The 18,871-nt window shown below is 39.1% G+C and overlaps 1 protein-coding gene across 3 annotated transcripts in view; it reads left to right on the top strand.

The window, feature by feature from the left end:
• LOC102205756 (dehydrogenase/reductase SDR family member on chromosome X) overlaps positions 1-18,871 on the top strand; it is a 47,069-nt gene that overhangs the window by 19,208 nt on the left and 8,990 nt on the right. For all 3 annotated transcript variants that reach the window (XM_005723264.1, XM_005723263.1, XM_005723262.1), the window contains exon 3: positions 7,522-7,590. In XM_005723264.1, coding sequence (XP_005723321.1) covers positions 7,522-7,590 — 69 coding nt within the window. The remainder of the gene's footprint in view (positions 1-7,521; positions 7,591-18,871) is intronic.

Here is an 18,871-nt window from a genome sequence, read left to right as displayed (position 1 = left end):
TTCTGCTTTGCGTTTGTGTGGGAGCCCCGTCAAAAACCTCTCCATTATCTTGGCAGTGTCTAAGCATTCTTTAAAAAAAAAAAAAAAAAAAAAAAATCATACTGTGACCCCCCCACAATGGCTCTGAAGACGTTTGCACTAGTTCAGAGTTTTTCTGACTATGGAGCACAGGAAAGGCAGCTAACTCAAGTGATGAAATAGTGTTCTGTCTGTACTTAACAGACCAATTTTAAATAGTACTTTTAGGCACTTTGTTAGTAGCAGCCATTCTCATTTCTTTAATTGAAATCATGAAAAAATGCCAAAGATAATTGTTTCACAAGCATAAAACAGTATTTTTGCAACAAGGCAATTCGCAAAAAATCTTTAGCCAAAAACTTGGCATATTTTGGCATGGACTTCACTGTGTTCTTAAATAAAATGTGTAAACTGCGCAAGTTGAGGACAGATGGAAAAAATGGCAGTCCTTAAAAGGTATTTAAAGCAGATAAACTGTTTCTTAAAATCATGTCTCAAGACCTGAAACAGGAACTGAGAGATTAGTTCTTTTTCTAACTTCGCTCGGTGTTTCACTATGGGAATCGCCTCGGCGTACGAGGGGGCGGAGCCCTGAGCACGGCTCGACAGGTCTGTCATAGACAGACGTGGTGTCATTGGCGCTTCCGTAGTTGGTCACGCCGAGGCGATTCCCATAGTGAAACACCTCACTCTGTTATCAAAGAACCAGGGATTACGTTAAGTAACCCAACGTTCAGTTCATCTACTCTTTGCTGAAGCCTCATCAGAAATGGTCTCGTGGAAGGATGGCTGTCAAGAAGCAGGGAAACAGGGAGAAAAGGCTGACGTATACTAAATTACACAAAAACTACAGGACCAAAAAAACAATAAGTGAGTTTTATGGAGTATTAAATCTATATTTTACATTTTCTGATTTAAATTGTCATCAGTACATATGAAGGAGGTCAGGAGGGATGTCCAACTGTCAATGTCTACAGTTATCGGTAAAACACAGTGGAGATGCTGTTATGGTTTAAGGCTGCATTTCACCCGTGGTGTTCGAGATCTTTTTAAAATCTATCTAATTATAAATATAGGAAAGACTTCGATCAACCATGCAGTACCATCTGGAAATGGTCAGATTAGCAGCTGCTTTATTTTTCATCATAATTATGATTGCAAACAGACTATCAATGTGGGAAACAGATATCTGCATAAATACAATGGAACACTATAAGTCATGGTTTGGAATCCAGAGCCTGGACCTCAACATTATTGAAGCAGTGTGGGAATGTCTTGACAGAATGTTATGGGGTTCGATTTCAACTCACTCTTCAAAGACTGGTCATAAATCATGAAATTATTTAGTTGAATTGGTGCTTTTTTCTTTCTTTTTTACATTTAAAACCAATATTAGGTGCCGAAGTTAAGCACATTGGAGATGCCATGCACAGAACAGCAAAATCTTCTAGGGTGAGACTACATTTTCTATTCTGTCCACGAGTTTAAAAACTTTGAAGAAAACTCTGCTTTATTCATTCAGAGTGTATAGCGCAAAGTCAATGTCAGAGTATCCTTGGAGACGGTTTGAGCAGAACATAAATTAGATGTGAGCGCCATGTGTGTGGGATTACACTCACAAAATCAATCATACCAGAACTCAGATAAGTGTCTGTTGTAGTTCCAGACAATCCTATGTGTACCGAAGTTGATCCCACAGCTGATGACTCTGAGTGTATCTCCATTTCAAATATGCCAACTCTTTGAGGTAATTCATGAAGTGAGAGTATTTATGGTAAAGTGGATCCCTCTCTAGTTATGTAGTGGATGCATATTTCAGGTGGAGTGGTAGCATAGTATCTGTGTGAAGACAGTTAATGGCTTAAGCCTTTGAACTGTCAAACACCGGAGTTGGGTATTAAAAGCATGCACTTGTGCTTAAAATACATTTCACTAGGTATTGGATTAAAATGATGCGGTCCAGAGCATTTTTTAAGATAAGATAATGAAATTTAAATTAATCTTTGCCATGGAAGACTTTGCTTCTTGGAAAGGTTTTTATAATTTCTTTATAGTTGGAGGAGGTGGTTGAAACGGATGACTTATAGCGAAATACAGTGGGGCAAAAAAGTATTTAGTCAGCCACCGATTGTGCAAGTTCCCCCACTTAAAATGATGACAGAGGTCAGTAATTTGCACCAGAGGTACACTTCAACTGTGAGAGACAGAATGTGAAAAAAAATCCATGAATTCACATGGTAGGATTTGTAAAGAATTTATTCGTAAATTAGGGTGGAAAATAAGTATTTGGTCACCTCAAACAAGGAAAATCTCTGGCTCTCACAGACCTGTAACGTCTTCTGTAAGAAGCTTTTCTGTCCCCCACTCGTTACCTGTATGAATGGCACCTGTTTGAACTCATCATCTGTATAAAAGACACCTGTCCACAGCCTCAAACAGTCAGACTCCAAACTGTGCCATGGCCAAGACCAAAGAGCTTTCGAAGGACACCAGGAAAAGTATTGTAGACCTGCACCAGACTGGGAAGAGTGAATCTACAATAGGCAAGCAGCTTGGTGTGAAAAAATCAACTGTGGGAGCAATCATCAGAAAATGGAAGACATACAAGACCACTGATAATCTCCCTCGATCTGGGGCTCCACGCAAGATCTCATCCCGTGGGGTCAAAATGATCATGAGAACGGTGAGCAAAGATCCCAGAACCACACGGGGGGACCTGGTGAATGACCTGCAGAGAGCTGGGACCAAAGTAACAAAGGTTACCATCAGTAACACACTACAACGGCAGGGAATCAAATCCCGCAGTGCCAGACGTGTTCCGCTGCTGAAGCCAGTGCATGTCCAGGCCCGTCTGAAGTTTGCCAGAGAGCACATGGATGATACAGCAGAGGATTGGGAGAATGTCATGTGGTCAGATGAAACCAAAGTAGAACTTTTTGGTATAAACTCAACTCGCCGTGTTTGGAGGAAGAAGAATACTGAGTTGCATCCCAAGAACACCATACCTGCTGTGAAGCATGGGGGTGGAAACATCATGCTATGGGGCTGTTTTTCTGCCAAGGGGACAGGACGACTGATCCGTGTTAAGGACAGAATGAATGGGGCCATGTATCGTGAGATTTTGAGCCAAAACCTCCTTCCATCAGTGAGAACTTTGAAGATGAAACGAGGCTGGGTCTTCCAACATGACAATGATCCAAAACACACCGCCCGGGCAACAAAGGAGTGGCTCCGTAAGAAGCATTTGAAAGTCCTGGAGTGGCCTAGCCAGTCTCCAGACCTCAACCCCATAGAAAATCTGTGGCGGGAGATGAAAGTCCGTGTTGCTCGGCGACAGCCCCAAAACATCACTGCTCTCGAGAAGATCTGCATGGAGGAATGGGCCAAAATACCAGCTACTGTGTGTGCAAACCTGGTAAAGACCTATAGTAAACGTTTGACCTCTGTTATTGCCAACAAAGGTTATGTTACAAAGTATTGAGTTGTATTTTTGTTATTGACCAAATACTTATTTTCCACCCTGATTTACGAATAAATTCTTTACAAATCCTACCATGTGGATTCATGGATTTTTTTTTTTACATTCTGTCTCTCACAGTTGAAGTGTACCTCTGGTGCAAATTACTGACCTCTGTCATCATTTTAGGTGGGGGAACTTGCACAATCGGTGGCTGACTAAATACTTTTTTGCCCCACTGTATATCGAATAGAATAACTGATTAAAGCAGACTGAAGGTTTTGATACCACTGTGCCGGCAACAAAGACAAAATCTGGCTCATACGTAGCACATGATGCACAAATCAATTTGCAGGTTAAACAAATAAAATATTTTACTCTGTCTCCCCAAGTACGCTCATTCCCAACTACTAATTTGTCTGAACTGCAGCTCAGAATAACAGTTTCGTATACCAGGATTGGTTGCAGCCTCTGTACTGTGAGCCATTTTACCGTCTCTCATTTTATTGACACCTATCCTACCTTTAAGTGAGAAATCCCTTTGTGATTGGCTGTTACTCACTAACAGAAGGTTTGAATGGCAGGTGAATGGAGCCACTTGAATTGCCGCTTAAATCCAGAGCTGTCTGCCTGAGGTGACATATTAAGGTTAATCCTTCTCTGTATCATCATACAGATCCAAGAGCAGAAGAAAGGAAAACTTGGAAACTGAGCATTTAAAGCAGCATAAAGCCTGAGCTTGTCACAGTACTGGGTCGTGTGACCCAGTGTTTGAGTTTTTAGGTTTCTTTTGTATTCATTCGTGTTCTAGTTTAACTCATCTAGTTAATTTCTAGGTTGCTGTTTAGTCCTTTGTTTCTTAGTTCCTTTTGTCATCTCCCCTGTACTAAGCGTCCCTGGTTCGTGTGTCTACCTGTCATGCTTCATGTCTGTATGGTTCTTGTTATGAGGTTTGCATCATATCTAAGTCTCCATGTTTCCTGTTTTACTTTGAAAGAGTCCGGTGTTCCTTGCTTATTGTATTTAGTTTCACTTCCCCTGTCCTGTCATTAGGTTCATGTGTGTCAGCTGTTCTCCCTCATGTGTTTCCACTTCCCCTAATCATCACTGTGGGTATTTAGTCTCTGTGTTTCAGTCAGTCTTTGTCGCGTCGTCTGTGTAACCTTCCCAGTTATGGCTCGTCATAGTCGTCACCGTTCTCATAGTCACAGTCATAGAATTAGTTTTCGAAGTTTCATAGCTTTATCACAGTTTCATAGTCTCGTATAGTGTTCAGTGTCATAGGTTTTCACAGTCAGTTTAGTTGTCTTGCCAGCACTCGTCTTAGCTTTTGTTTTGCCCTCTGTTCAGCCATAATAAAGGCTCACCTTTTGTTAAAGTCATGTTACGTCTCCTTGCCTGTGTCTGCTCTTGGGCACTGCTCTAACACACCGGCGCACCGTGCCGTGACAGAGCTTTGACTAACAAGTATTTTTAGTTTATGCTGTGATTAAGCGTCTGTACATCCATTCCCAATTCAAAAAAAGAGTATTGGTTAGAATTTCATCAAACTTGTTGCTATCCAGATTTTCCTCCACAGTGTCTCTGAGATTTACAAAATGGACCATAATTTTTATTAAGTTTGACCCAAATTGAGTGACTGAGCCCATAAACTCAGCAGAAAAGCTTGTGTCAGAAAGCTGTTTTTCTATAGCGTTCTATAGGATGACAAGTCTGTATAACCACAGGTGTTGCTCCTTGGAGGCCATTAAATAAATTACAGATTTAAAGCACTTCCACATTGGTTTCAGTTTTCAGACCCAGACTCTATGTCCATCTTTTATAATGTTTATGGGGAAAGCACAACAGGTCCCCATGCATGCATGAGATTGTCAGTAGTTGGCAGATTACGGTTAACTATAATTCCAGGTCTTGCTCAGTTTATCCATTTGTTGAGTTGCAGCAAGAATATGTCTGTGAATTAATTAGGTTACTTTTTCAACTCTCATCCCAAAATATTTAGTAGGCAAACTATTTCCTTGGGGCACTTCTTTTAATCAGTAGCTATTTTAAAGAAGAGCTTTGTCCAGAAGCAGTTGTGAAGAGATGTGTATTCAATTATATGCAGCGTTCTTAGTGAGTGTTGGCAAATGGGCAGAGAAGCCTGCTAGAGGGGCACTAGTGCGTTTGGAAAAAAAAAATCTGTTTGTGTGAGATCAGGCTGTTCCTGTCCTGAATGTGAGTGTTTGTGGCACGTCACTCAGAGAAGCTGCATCCTTCAGCCCTGCCTGAACAGCAGTGCATCAGGGTAAATGATGCTGTGCCCTTGAAAAGGTCTATGTGATAATCCAAGATAAGTGTGTCTATGTGTGTGAGCAAAGCGGAAATGAGCGTGTGCAAATAGGCTATTTGTGTGTACAAGTTTGTGCGTGTGCGTGTCTAGTCATCCGGCTACATCTAACGATAGCAACAGTCATCTTTTTAACACCGTGGAAATTGAATTGAGCTAAATGACAGGACATTAAGTTCCTTAATTTACCCTACGTTCGGCATAGGGTGTGTGGTAAATTATTTTTATGAAAGAGCTCTTACAGCCCCTTGCTCCTGTTGCACTGTGAAAGGAAAATGACTTTAACTATGATAGGAGCATATCATGGACTTTTTCACTGTGAGAACTGGTGTATTAAAATGATATTGTTCATATGGGGATAATATATTTATTACAATGATCTTAGAAAGCAGCACATGATATGTAGCTCTCTGCATATTTTGTCTTGTGCTGCTGGAGCATGTAAATTAATCTGAACAGTGCATTCAATATGGAACCAAAATAGAGAGCTGTGGATCAGTGTGTTTAAAGGTCTTGTGTTTATGAGTTTATAACTCAGATCTGATGTTGTAGATGGTATTACACGCCATTTTCAGTTATCACTGAGCACTGTATGAATCTCATTTTCCCCCATCAAGTACAATAAAACAGGTAGGATGCTTAACAAATTTATTAGACCAGCTGTCATAGAACAAGAAAACACAAATTTTTTCAAAGAAAGAAATATTCAGAACAAAAAAATGACGTGATTGTTTATCAGGCAAATAACAAACCCAGTTTTCATTTTTTGCTTAAATTTGAGGCAGACTGGAATTCTCTGACAAGTCAGAAATTAGTCAAGCATAACATTCATATACTAAAACTAATTTTGGTGTTCAGGAATGCAAGTAAATTACTGTAATTTGGCATCTAAGCAAAAATTAATAATATGCATCACTATATTTTCTGCTATTTTTTGTAAAACACTGAATTGGAAAATTCCTGAATAACAAGAATGAGGAGCTTGTGCATCAAGGTTGATAAATCATTGCAGAAACTTTGTAGAAACTTTGGGGCAGCTGTGGTATAAACATTATATTGGATTGTGGTCTAATAAATTCCTTAAGCACCATATTTTACCCATTTATTTTGCTTCTACCAAATAGCTTTTTAAAATATGCGGCACTCTGATATTTCTTCTGATATTTTTGGGATCAAAATACTTATTATTATAAAAGTGTGCTCCCCACTTTCCTGTCTGGCTATGCTGCCTGGATCCAGTGATGGTGCAAAAAAGTATCTTTTGACTGATTTCATATTCAGAATGTTGCTGTTTGACTTTGCAAGCATTAAAAGATTTTAGCCAAAGAAAAATCACATTTTTTAAGGTAGTTTTTCTTTGGCTAAAATCTCTTTGGTGAAGTGTCCTCATATAGCTTGTTTGAAGTTAGATGGTACTTTCATAATAACTCATGCTTTTAATAATATTATACTTTCTTTACAGGCTTGCATTTAAAGTCTTTACTGAAAAAGTAGATGTATTGAATCAGAAGCCTTGTTAATTTTCCTAATTTCTGAAGGGCAAAATTTTTGCACTGAGTGTTCTTTCATTCGAAGAACCTTTCTTGGAAATGTGTTTTTATAAGATGAAAGACTGACAAAAAAAAGGAAACCTGTATTTTTTTATAAAAAGCCTCCAAGGTCTCGTCATATATTGTATTCATTTGTGTGTGTTTGTGTGTGTTTCTTTCTCTTTGAGGTGGGAGAGATGAGCAGGAGGGTCTTGCAGCTGTCAGAAGGATCTGTGAACACTACAAAGAGGCCAAAGGTAACATTGCAAACATTAAACGCATGCACACGCAGGCAGACACACGCATGCGTACGCACAAATGTTGTTGTTTTAGCAAGCCGCTGTTTGAAGATAAAGGAAAGAGCTGCTGTAGTCTGCCCCGTAGGCTTTTTTCCAGTCTTTACCAAACATACACACATGATTTCACAGTTGCAGGTAAACCTGAACACACACAACCGCACATACATACAGTGTCAGGAGTGTTGTAGATCCACTGTAATGAACATGAGGAGGAAAATGATGCAAAAGGATGTGAAGATACCAGCTTTTTTTTCTAAATAAAATAGGAAAAAAGAATCAGGAGGTGGAAGAAGATGGGAAACACAGAGGTGGTGATGAAAATGGGAAGAGACAAATAATAGTAGAGATATATCACTTCATCGACAACAGCTTACAGGGTTCTCTTTTTAAATCCCATGTTGAGAAATTGATTCGGCTGACCTTCACATCACCGTAAATTCCACTATAGTGCCGTGACTAAGAAGACTGTACGAAATAGCCTTGAGATTTTACCACCTCGTAAGGTGAGTCAGTTGCTGTTTTATTAAAGAGGTGTTCCAAGATTGGTACGCTTGCAAAATCAGGTTTTAGATAGTGTCTGTAATATTTGAGGCATACTAGAGCTACTTATGTTTTCCTTTATAAATGTACAGTTTTTTAATATTTTTATTAAAAAAAATCTTCTTAAAAACTAAAACAATGTAGTCATTTTACTTGTTTTTGGATCCAGAACGTGTGTGGTAGTGCCACATTTGTCCAAAGCTATTAAAAACACTTTGGGTTAGCTACACCATTACACTGTGTAATGATACTGTATGTTCAAATGTTTCCAGTTTTTCCAATACCTGACCATTGACGATACGTTCATGCTTATTTACTGCACTTACTGTGAGTTTTAAGTTTTTGGGACCTTGAGCTAGCAGAAAAAAGCTGTATGCTGTTTGTCCTGTCAACAACAAACTTTATAGGATTTGTATAAAAAATACATTTACAGGTTTATCCTGTGTTTCTTCATTTGTTCTTGAGATGCTTCTAAGGTAAATCGTGAACACTTTGTAGAGGACATGGACATGTAGCACATGAAAACTAATATTAAAACCGTGCCCATGCATGAAACGATGCCACAACGAGACACCATAGAAAGTAAATGACATTCCACTAAATAACTGCTGGTGACGGGAAATGGGCCAGTAATTCCAGGCAAGCAATTGAAACAAGTCATAACAATGCGAATGAAGAATTTTGCTGTTTGACTTATGATCTGGCAGTAAATACATTAGAGGGTTACCTAGGCAACCAGACCCTGGATTGCCTGCAAACGGCCGGCCTTCAGTTGCAAAGCAATAAGCGCGTGTGCAGGTGAAAATGTCCTTTTTGTCAGATTCCAATGGGTAAAACACTTCTTTAGACATGATGACCATGAAATATGGTACAGTATTTAGAGCTAATGCTTCCAGTTGGGAAGGGGGATCTGGTTTATCTTGCTTGGCCTTGCACTGAAGAGCAACAGAAGGCTGGTTGACTGGGTCCCTGCTTGTGTGTAAGTGGCTGTCAGGTACAGAGACAGCGGCCATGTAGCCGGTGTCATTGAAGTCGATTTCCCGGGACGGAGCCGTGGTGGAATTGATTACTTCTTTTGTAATTGGCAGGCACTGAAGCATAGGGGACAAGGGGGTGTCTGTAGCCAGATGCTTATGCACTGAATGAGAATGTGCTGATTGTGTATGCGTATGTGTGTGTGTGTTTGAGACTATTTGAATGAGACAGTAATGGATTCTCATTAGTATGTGAGGCAGGAGCTTTAAACATCTCTGTCCAAATGCCCTTTGGCATCCTTCCCAGCGTGTGTACATTTGTCTGTTATGAGAAATGGGAGACAGCTCATAATACATAGGCTGTGGAGGTGATTCTCTAACTGGGGACTTGGCTAGACAAGTCCAGGTCCCTTAGGGTGTTTCAAGGTGTCACGAGTGGCAAAGTGTTTTATTTCACAATCTCAATGTAGAGCACTGCGCAAAAGTCTTGAGCCACCCTTCATTACTTTATATTTTGCTTCCAAGGAGACAGATTTTTCTTGTATTTAAAAAAAAAACTGTTCTTCAGGCTTTTTGACATTGGCTGCTTTTTCACTCATTTTCCCTGCAGTCCCTGTACCTAATTCTCAGAGGATTTTTTTGTTTGTTTGTTAAGCCACTTAACACTTACTTTGTTACTAGCAGCCTGTCACATAAACACATAATTTCTTTAGTTCAATCTAAAGAAAAATGACAAAACATAGTTGGACAGGCTTAAATTTGTATTTTTGCACAATGTGACCAACGGGATAATTCCTTATTTGCTGAAAACTTGTCATGTCTTGGCATCATGTGTACTATGTCCTTAAAAAATATCAGGAAACTGGACAAATGGATGTAAAAAGAAGATGTGGCAGGCCTAAAACATTTTCTACAGCATGTGAACAATATTTCAAAGTCTTGTGCTTAAGAAAAAAGCAGTTGGCACTTCAGTTGATCCATCTACTGTTTGCTGAAGACTCATCAAAAATGGTCTTAGTGGGAGAATGGCTTTTAAGAAGCCATTTGTAAAGAAAAGAAACGGGAAGAAATGGCTGAGGCATAAATCCGAAATCTTTGGTTCAAATTGTTGTCAGTATGAACAGAGGAGGTCAGGAGACAGAGGTACAACAGTGAGGATGTGCAACATCTGTAAAACACAGTGGAGGGTCTGTTGTGGGGTGGGGCTGTGGTTATTTAGTCTGTGGTGTTGGGGATCCTCCATCCATCTATATAAATGGAACAATATCAGTCAAGGATTGCCTACAAGAGTTCAGGTTTTCAATAAATCTCAATAAATCACTGTATATTTTTCCAATTTTCCTATAAAAATATAAAGAAATGATGAGTGGCTCAAGATTTTTGCACATTATTGTAGAATTACTTTATGCCCTCAGATTTTATATATAGATATATAATGTAATTGGTCGTTTAAAAAGCAGTTTTTTATGGGGCTGTGGTGAGCAATCTTTTTCATGCCTTCTTTATAAAAGCAAAATTCCTGTTACACAAAAAGCACCCTAAATGTAGATAACACATTCTGGTTGTTAATCCATTTTTTAAAACACTGAAACAATTCTACTGAAGAAACAGGTTTCCATAAATGACAGTATATTTTAGGTCAGTCCATCCATTTTCTACGACTTACTGGGTACAGATTCTGAGGGGAGCAGTCTGAGCAGATATGTCCAGATCTTTCTCTCCCTGGCCACTGCCTCCAGCTCTTCTGGGGGGACATTAAAATGTTCCAATTCTGGCTGAGAGACATAATCTCCCAGGCGTTTCATGGGTCTGCTCCAGATTCTCCTCTTGGTTAGATATACCCAAAACACCTCGCCTAGGAGGCACCCAGAGGCATCCTGGCCGAATGCCCAAACCACCTCAACAGGCTTCTTTCAATGCAAAGAAGCAGTGGCCCTACTCTAAGTCCCTCCTGGATGACTGAGCTCCTCATCCTACCTCTAAAGGGAGAGCCCAGACCACTTCACAGGAAGCTTGTTTCTGCTGCTTGTATCTGCAGTCTAATTTATTTGGTTACTACATGCCATTGGTGGGCAAAGGTGAGGAATGTAGTAGATCAACCCAACTGATTACCAAATCATCTGTAAAAAGCAAACGTGAGTCTAAGGCCACCAAAAAAGTGCATCCTAGGAATTTTGGTTGCGTCTAGAAACTCTGCCATAAACAAGTTTGACTTGTTGCCGGCAATGCAGACCAGGCTCTGACTGTGAGCGATTGTAACAATGGGCATGATGCTTCATACTTCAGAGAAATCCACCAGAGGACACCCCGAGGGATATAGTTAAATACTTTTAAGTCTACAAAATACTTGTAGAGTTGCTTGGCAAATTCCCACACACCCTTAAGTATACTTAAGAGGTTAAAGAGCTGGCGAGTGTTCCACGACCAAGACGAAAAAAGCATTGTTCTTCAGTAAAGTTTATGTATTACTAACTGTCTGCTCTTTTGAAAGGTGTCACACAGCCTCAGGACCATGCATTTCACTATTCAGTGATGTTATTCGAGTGTTTGTAAGCTGAGGGATTTTTAACATTTGTTTTAATGTGTAAAGGTGTTTTTGGTCTATTGGGAATCATGTAGCAGTACATTTTGCACTCTAAAGAGGTAATGTCCCTTGGAAACCTCTAGCAAAATCCTATGAAACATGCTAATGATTTTGGACTGCACCTGGGCGCGAGACAATGAAGCTTAGAGGCTTTTACTTTAAATTATGAACATGCGCGCACACACACACACACTGGGAGATGCAGGGTATTTCTGTGTTTTGCCACAGGCAGCGCTGTCTGCCCACTAACTTTAGTCACGGTGCACTTGAAAGTAACACATTGTGCCTCAAACCAAAGGCCTAGATTAGCAGTGTGAAACAGGGGACCCTATGTGTGTTTGTCTGTCTGCTTAGCACACATTCAAATTTCTTCCAGCTTAGGTAACGCAGCTGCTGCCTTCTTACAAAAAACATTGTTGTTTTACCTAAGCTCTTTAACTCTAAACAGAATTTAAGTGCAATGGGATGTTCATACAAGGTTGACCTTGTTAGTGCGCGTTTGTACCTCAGGGATTGTTACGTGGTTATAAGCGTGATATTGTGAATAATTTTGAACAGCAATTCGTTTTGAGCATTTCTGTGATTTCCTTTTTGGTCCGTGTGAAACTGACTCACAGTAGCCACATATTCACATTTACAGCTGTCTTGAAACGCAACGTCCCATTAGCGCTGCACGCTGGACTCGACCAGCCAGCCCCCTCTCTCCTACATCAGCCGAATAAAAACGTCTGTGGAGGAGCTAAGACTGGCAGGCTGCCCAGTCCTAATACTCTCGAATTTCACTTTGTTGTTTATCAGATTTAAAGTCAAACTATTTATATTTCCCCCCCCCCTGGGTCCCGTAAGATGTATCCTTCGGGGAAGATAGTTCATTTATCTTTTTAGTCAGAAAATATTGTTGATGGGTAGAGCTGATTGGTTAGAAACTCAAGGGAATTTATGACTTGACTCTATACTGTGGTATATTAAGAACAAAATATTTTAAATAAATAATGAAACTAATGAGTGCAATGCAAAAATCAGGCTTTTCATGCCAAGGTATTTACTGTCACCTTTAAAGCACTGAGTAATGCAAGATCTCCGGCCTGTTGTCTAGCAGAAGAGAAATTTAATGTGTTTGGCACTGATGCATTTTAATATCAGATTTAGGTGTAATCCAGCTTAATCAAATCTACTGTAGTCAAAATCGGGACACAAGATGCATGTTAGAGCCAGGTGGAAAGGGAGGATTTGGGGTAAGAGAAACAGGCTGTCCTGACATAATTTTTTTCTTTTTCACTGTGTTGCTCTTTTAGAGTTGTTTGGCCAAGAAACTGAATGAAAAATAACACTTAAGAATATGCTTGGGAATGGAGGGAGGTTTACTGTGATATTGCAAGTTGGGCACGAGGTGAATCACATAATCATTACCTGCCGATCATGATTTAGACTGGAATTAGTGTTTGTAAGATATATATATGTATATACATTTCTGCAATGTTTTGCAGAAAAATGGCAACCAGAACCCCCAGGTCCTCTATAATTTCCTGGATTGATATGACAATGCAATTTAGCCACTCCAGACATACTGTGTTGACTGTAGCTTTGCAGCAGAGCATGTCAGAATGAAATTTGAATGGACATTTCTATTGCATGCCTAGCCTACATATTCTAATCACAGTTGGAGCATGCTAGTTCAGACAGGATTAATTAGAGCAAAATCACTTTGAGTTTGGAGCAGCTAGCCTAACAATATTCATGTTAAATGAAAGCATAAGAAATTTTTGCACGTTTTTAATTCACTTACTAATTTTTTGTCTCCTTTCTAGTATAAGTTTAAGTTAAACTGAACAGCTTTTCAATTGCTTGTCATGATTTTATTCAGGCTAAATCAATAGTATAAACACTGTTTTTGTTTTCTGTATTAGTCTCATAAAAATATACGATGCTAGTTTTAGGTTTTAGGTACAAAATCTCTTAGATTCTCTGTATACTGGTGTCACAAGCTACTTGTAATCTACATTAACCCTTTAAAGCTGGTCGGAGCGGGCATGCTCCGTTTTGCGTAACTATTTTTACGTCCCGGTAGCACTGCAACCACGTAAGCTAGTGCAATAATTGTTTTTGCACATGAAACTGGAGGAGTTGTACTTACATCTTATGCCATCAGCTTGTCCTAAGTCACAGTTTCCTTCCACATATAGCTTTGCAAAAACTGCATAAAAAGCACTTGCAGCAACAAAAACATAATATTCCAGAAACACGCTTTGCCGATTCGATCAGCTGTTTGTAACACTTCCTACGTCCATCAGCACGAACTATCGCATGTCTGCCATGACCTGCCCGAAACCGGAAGTGACGTCATTTTGCGGAAATGTAGTTTTTTACTATCAGGGCCTTATGAGCCTATACTGGTGTTTTTAAAAGTTATGTTTGACTTTATGACTTTCTGTGTCGTTTCTGGGATGCTTCGAACTCATATTGCACTAAATTAATTACTCACTATTAAAATTTGGGCTATAATGGTTGTATTGATGTATATTAACTTGAAATGGTTCCAAAAATGGCACTACAACATGTAAAAATATAATATAAGCTCTGGCGGACTTGGTTCTATGGTAGGTCTTAAAGGGTTAACCACAAGCCACATGAAGATAGTGCTTCCTTCAGCCGTTTGCAATTACTACAGAAACTCCAAAGAACAAGCACCTTTTGTTTCAGCCTTTTGTGTTGCTGATGTAATTTTTTGATAGTGGTAAGCTAGTGCTACGGACCCAACCTTCACTTTTAGGGATTGGGCCCTTTGGAGTAATTTAGAGTGTTGTTAAAGGTAAAAGCTGCAAGTGAAGAAAACGTCTGATGTGTCAGACCACAGATATGCCCTGTGCACCATCTTTGCTGTTCCTAGAACAGCTCTCTCCTGGAGAGATATCTCGGATGTTATTCCTGGAATCTACTGGAGCTCCTCTCTCAGTTTGGGGATCACATGGACCACTGTAGCCTTTACCTTCCCGATCTGCAGTAGCTGCTCTGGCTCCTCCCTTGGTATTTCTCAAGCTACTCATGTTCATTCTTCCTGATGTTGCTATCGCTTAATATTGCTAAATATATACGGCTATAACAGATATAGAGATATATTGATAGCGTGTCTCCAAACAACAGCATGAATCACATTACCTTTACAAATTAACCTACATTTTGAGGAGGCAGCCTGCTCTTCTCAAATACATGTAGGTCAGGCATATACCTCAACATTCAGTCCAATTTGGATCCATTAGGCTCAACATTTATTTTTCCTGGTTTGTTTGTTTGTTGGCTGATATGGCCATTATAGTGATGGGTGGTAAAAAAAAGATGCTTTGAATTTCCCTTTAATTTTGTAATTTTAGATTACGCTCATCCCAAAATAAATACATAAAATTGCAAAAAATAGAATTAACATAAAAAAGCACCTCTGCTAAACAGTTGTTGTTGTTTTTTTGGAAATTCAGTTTAAAATGTTACCAAAGGACTTTCAATCAGAAAGGGTTTTATTTTTTTCGGTAGCTCTTTTGCTACTGTAGTTACTCTGATTGTGCACTGATGTGGCAGAACCCATTTCTAATCACATTTAGTGTTCAAAATTACAGACACAATTGTGCCTTTCCATCCACTTGGGACTCTAAGAGCAGCTGGTTGAGATGAAAAAGGGGAAAGGGAAGGTGACAGTTCACAAGCTTTAAAAGCAGTGTTAGAAATGGCTGCTCTGCCATGAAACCATCCTTTGACTTTTGATCCCCTTAAGACTTCAATTCATAAATGTGAAACCTAACATTCAAGGGTCGTTGTGTGTTTTTTGTAGGCAAAAATGAAGCATAGTACAAATGTGTTACTGTTTGTATGAAACTAATTGTAAGTAATGCCTTCATCTTGTTTCAGAACTATTTCATATGCAGATATAAATTATTTATGGTGTTTTTTAAAGTTACAGTAATTCTTGGCTGTGAATAACTAGAAGTCGGCTGTTATTATTATCTTTTACTTATTTACACTTGTGCTTTCCCTGCTGTAACATGTGGAAATGTCTTTATTTTAAAAAGGTCTGAGATTGTGATTTAAGGCATTTTGTCACATTTAAAATCAGCATTAAAATTACTTTACTAATTATTTTAGACCTGCCTGTGTCAGCTTTGGCAGCTTTTACTGGAACTGAGTCCTGTCATCGTCTTCCAACCTTATTCTCATAGCAAAGTTGACTGTTTTCAATACTTTTTGGTTTTTAATTATGCACATGCACCAATTCTGCACCAGTGTCATGCTATATGACCAGCTCGCTGTATGGCCACATGCACGTCTGTTTAGATAACTGAGGCAATCTCATTAAACTGAAAATAGAAGTACTGTAGAGCAGCAGTTTTAGTGAGTTAATCCAAAAGAAAAGATTAAAATGAGGGACAATTTCATACTTTGAAATTGCAAATTACATTAATGGAACGGATAAGAGGCTAAGTTATGCAAAGCCAGAAAATGTAGAGATAAAATACAGATTATCTGCACTGAATAAATATTCAAATTTTAGAATATAGTAATGTACAATGTACCTCCACATATAAAAAGTACAACTTCATCTAATTTAAATTAGAGTGTTGTCACCTTGAAGGTCGTTTCAATGTCCACCTGTGGACCACTTCTGCTGCTCCTACTACATTTGAATAACTCTCTGGATGTCCCAATCTTACTGCTTGTACTTGATTACCATATATGTTCTGTTCCACTGTGTAAAATTGCCAACTTCAATTTCATTTTTAGGAAGAGGATTAAGATTTGGGAGTCAAATCCAGCAAGCAGGAACTCATATGCTCTTTGTTTTTGGCCAGACGTGGTGCTGTGTATTATGGCAATGCCGCCGAAAGGACATTGTTTAGGAGCCTTGTGGGTTTTTTCGGCTGCCAGCTTGCAAACCTAAGCCGTGCTGCCGTGTTCTTTTTAGAGAGAAGAGGCTTTGTTCTGGGAACTCTTCCAAACAAGCTGCACTTGTTCAGTCTTTTTTTACTTCAATTGTCATGAACTTTAACATTTAAAAACTAACTGAGGCCTTTATAGTCGGTCCACTCACTGAAAGATTGTTTTGACAGAGCTGAATACTTCAGACCAGCAAACTGCCAAAACTCAGCTTATGGTCAGTTGATCAGTTAATCAAGTATGGAAGTAGTAAGGGTAAACTTAGTTTTTCACATGATTACATAGAGTCATGTGAAAACTTTTCCCCCCCACAGCTGTAGTTTACTTCAACAAAGAAGTCATGTTTGCTCTCTGCACAAGTACAGGTCGATAGTGAAACGGCACAGGGAGACATCCCTGAAGGGCAAAGAGAGTGAATTTAAACCAGGTAAGGTGTTTGCTTTTTATAGGCAGAATCACAAACCTTGGTAATCGCTCTTCATGGAGGACTTTCATGGTTATTTTCATGACTTTTTGCTCAGAAACAAACTTATGTCATCTTTTCTTGATTTATTTATTATCTTTGTCATCTACTATTCAGGAGTAATACAAAATTAACCACTTTATTATCTCACTAAAACCACTTTACTTAGTTTGGTTCCTCCACATTTGACAAGTTGCAGCTTATTTAAGATAAACAGTGAATGAGTCAGTGAGTAGATCCGGTACAACTCCTCCAAAGGTTTTTCATCGCGTTGTGTTTCAAGACATAAAATACAATCACAGTGTTGAGCGATTGAGTCAAGGAGCCTGAGTGTTATAGAAAATCCTGGGGTGCAGGCCCACGCATGATCAATGGCATTTCACTCCCAGTGGGCTTTCTAAATACGACTGGGTTTTCTGAAAGGGCTCAGTCTCGAGAGGCCCCATTCAAGATGACAAGAGAGGACTGACGGGCATGGCACACACACAGACATACACGCACACACAATTCTCCTGCAACACGTGCACCTGTTTTCAGGTGCACATAAGCACACACTCTTACTAAGTCAAATTTGTGCTCGCGGTCACTCTGCTGCACACACCGGGTTTGTTCTTATTATTTTCTCTTCCTTTCTTTCTTTTTTTTCTCTCAGACACACACAGTCAGCAGGAGGTGAGTAGCGTGGCTTGGAGATAAGACTGCTATCAGACCTTCATCAGGAACAGCTGCACTCTCATCTGTCTCAGCAGCCCTTTTCTTTATCAGTTCCATCAACTCGTCCTCCCTGTGTTCTCTCTGTCCTCCTCTTGTCTTTGTCCATTATATTTGAGACGTTAGAGGCTTACTTGAGTTCTAAAGGAAACAATCTATTATTTTATAGATATTTAAAAGGCACAAGGCTTTACTTTGAATTGAGGGATATAATTTGACAGTGCTATTAAAAAATGCAAGGCCAAACCATGTGAATAATCCCGAGGCTTCGTGCAGCTTGAGTCTTGCTTGTCAGAATGTGTAAGCTTCTACTTTCAAATTCTCACTGTAATCATAGGCTTATATATCTTATATATCTCAAGATATAATAAAAACACAATCTGTCCTCAGCTAGTCTTAAAATTAGATCAATACAACCTCAAATGAAGTATAAAAGACGGCCTGTTACACCATGTCATGATTTATTTATTATCTAACCCCGATTCTGTTTCCATCCAAATTAAGAAGGTAAGTAGCAGCCAGGCGCTTCTAATCAGATGCACTTAATTAATTGATGAGCAGAAAATGTGATCACCTCAATGAAAGAAGATGTTTTACTATTTTGCTCATCTGCTGTCTGCTATGGTGGGAGCTTAAAAACTTTATAAATGCCTGCAAACCTCAATGACATAAAACAGCGTTGTAAAGTCCAGAAAACAGTGACCTTAAGTTATTGCTGCTAAAGATGTTCTGCAGGCTTTTGAATCAGGGGGTTAACTTAGTTTTTCCACACACTGCTTCTGCATTTTGGCTTAGTTTGTTCAAATGAATGACACACAGTAATATGCCATGTGTTAAGGTTAGGTATTTACCTAAAATAAAGACCTGCTAAGGACGACATATTTCCTGATAATTTTGCATTTTTAAAATTTACATTTACATTATTAAATATTAATGACACAAAGATAAAAAAAGAGACATGATGGATTCCACTGGCAACAAAAAATGCAAAACAATTTCAGCCATGTAGAGTTATGAGTCTGCAGATTGCACAGAGTAAGAAAAACA

The sequence above is a fragment of the Pundamilia nyererei genome, unplaced genomic scaffold (genome assembly GCF_000239375.1).
Source record: "Pundamilia nyererei isolate P.nyererei 1_Seehausen unplaced genomic scaffold, PunNye1.0 scaffold00009, whole genome shotgun sequence".
Lineage (NCBI taxonomy): Eukaryota > Metazoa > Chordata > Actinopteri > Cichliformes > Cichlidae > Pundamilia > Pundamilia nyererei.
This window is presented reverse-complemented; position numbering and strand designations above follow the sequence as displayed.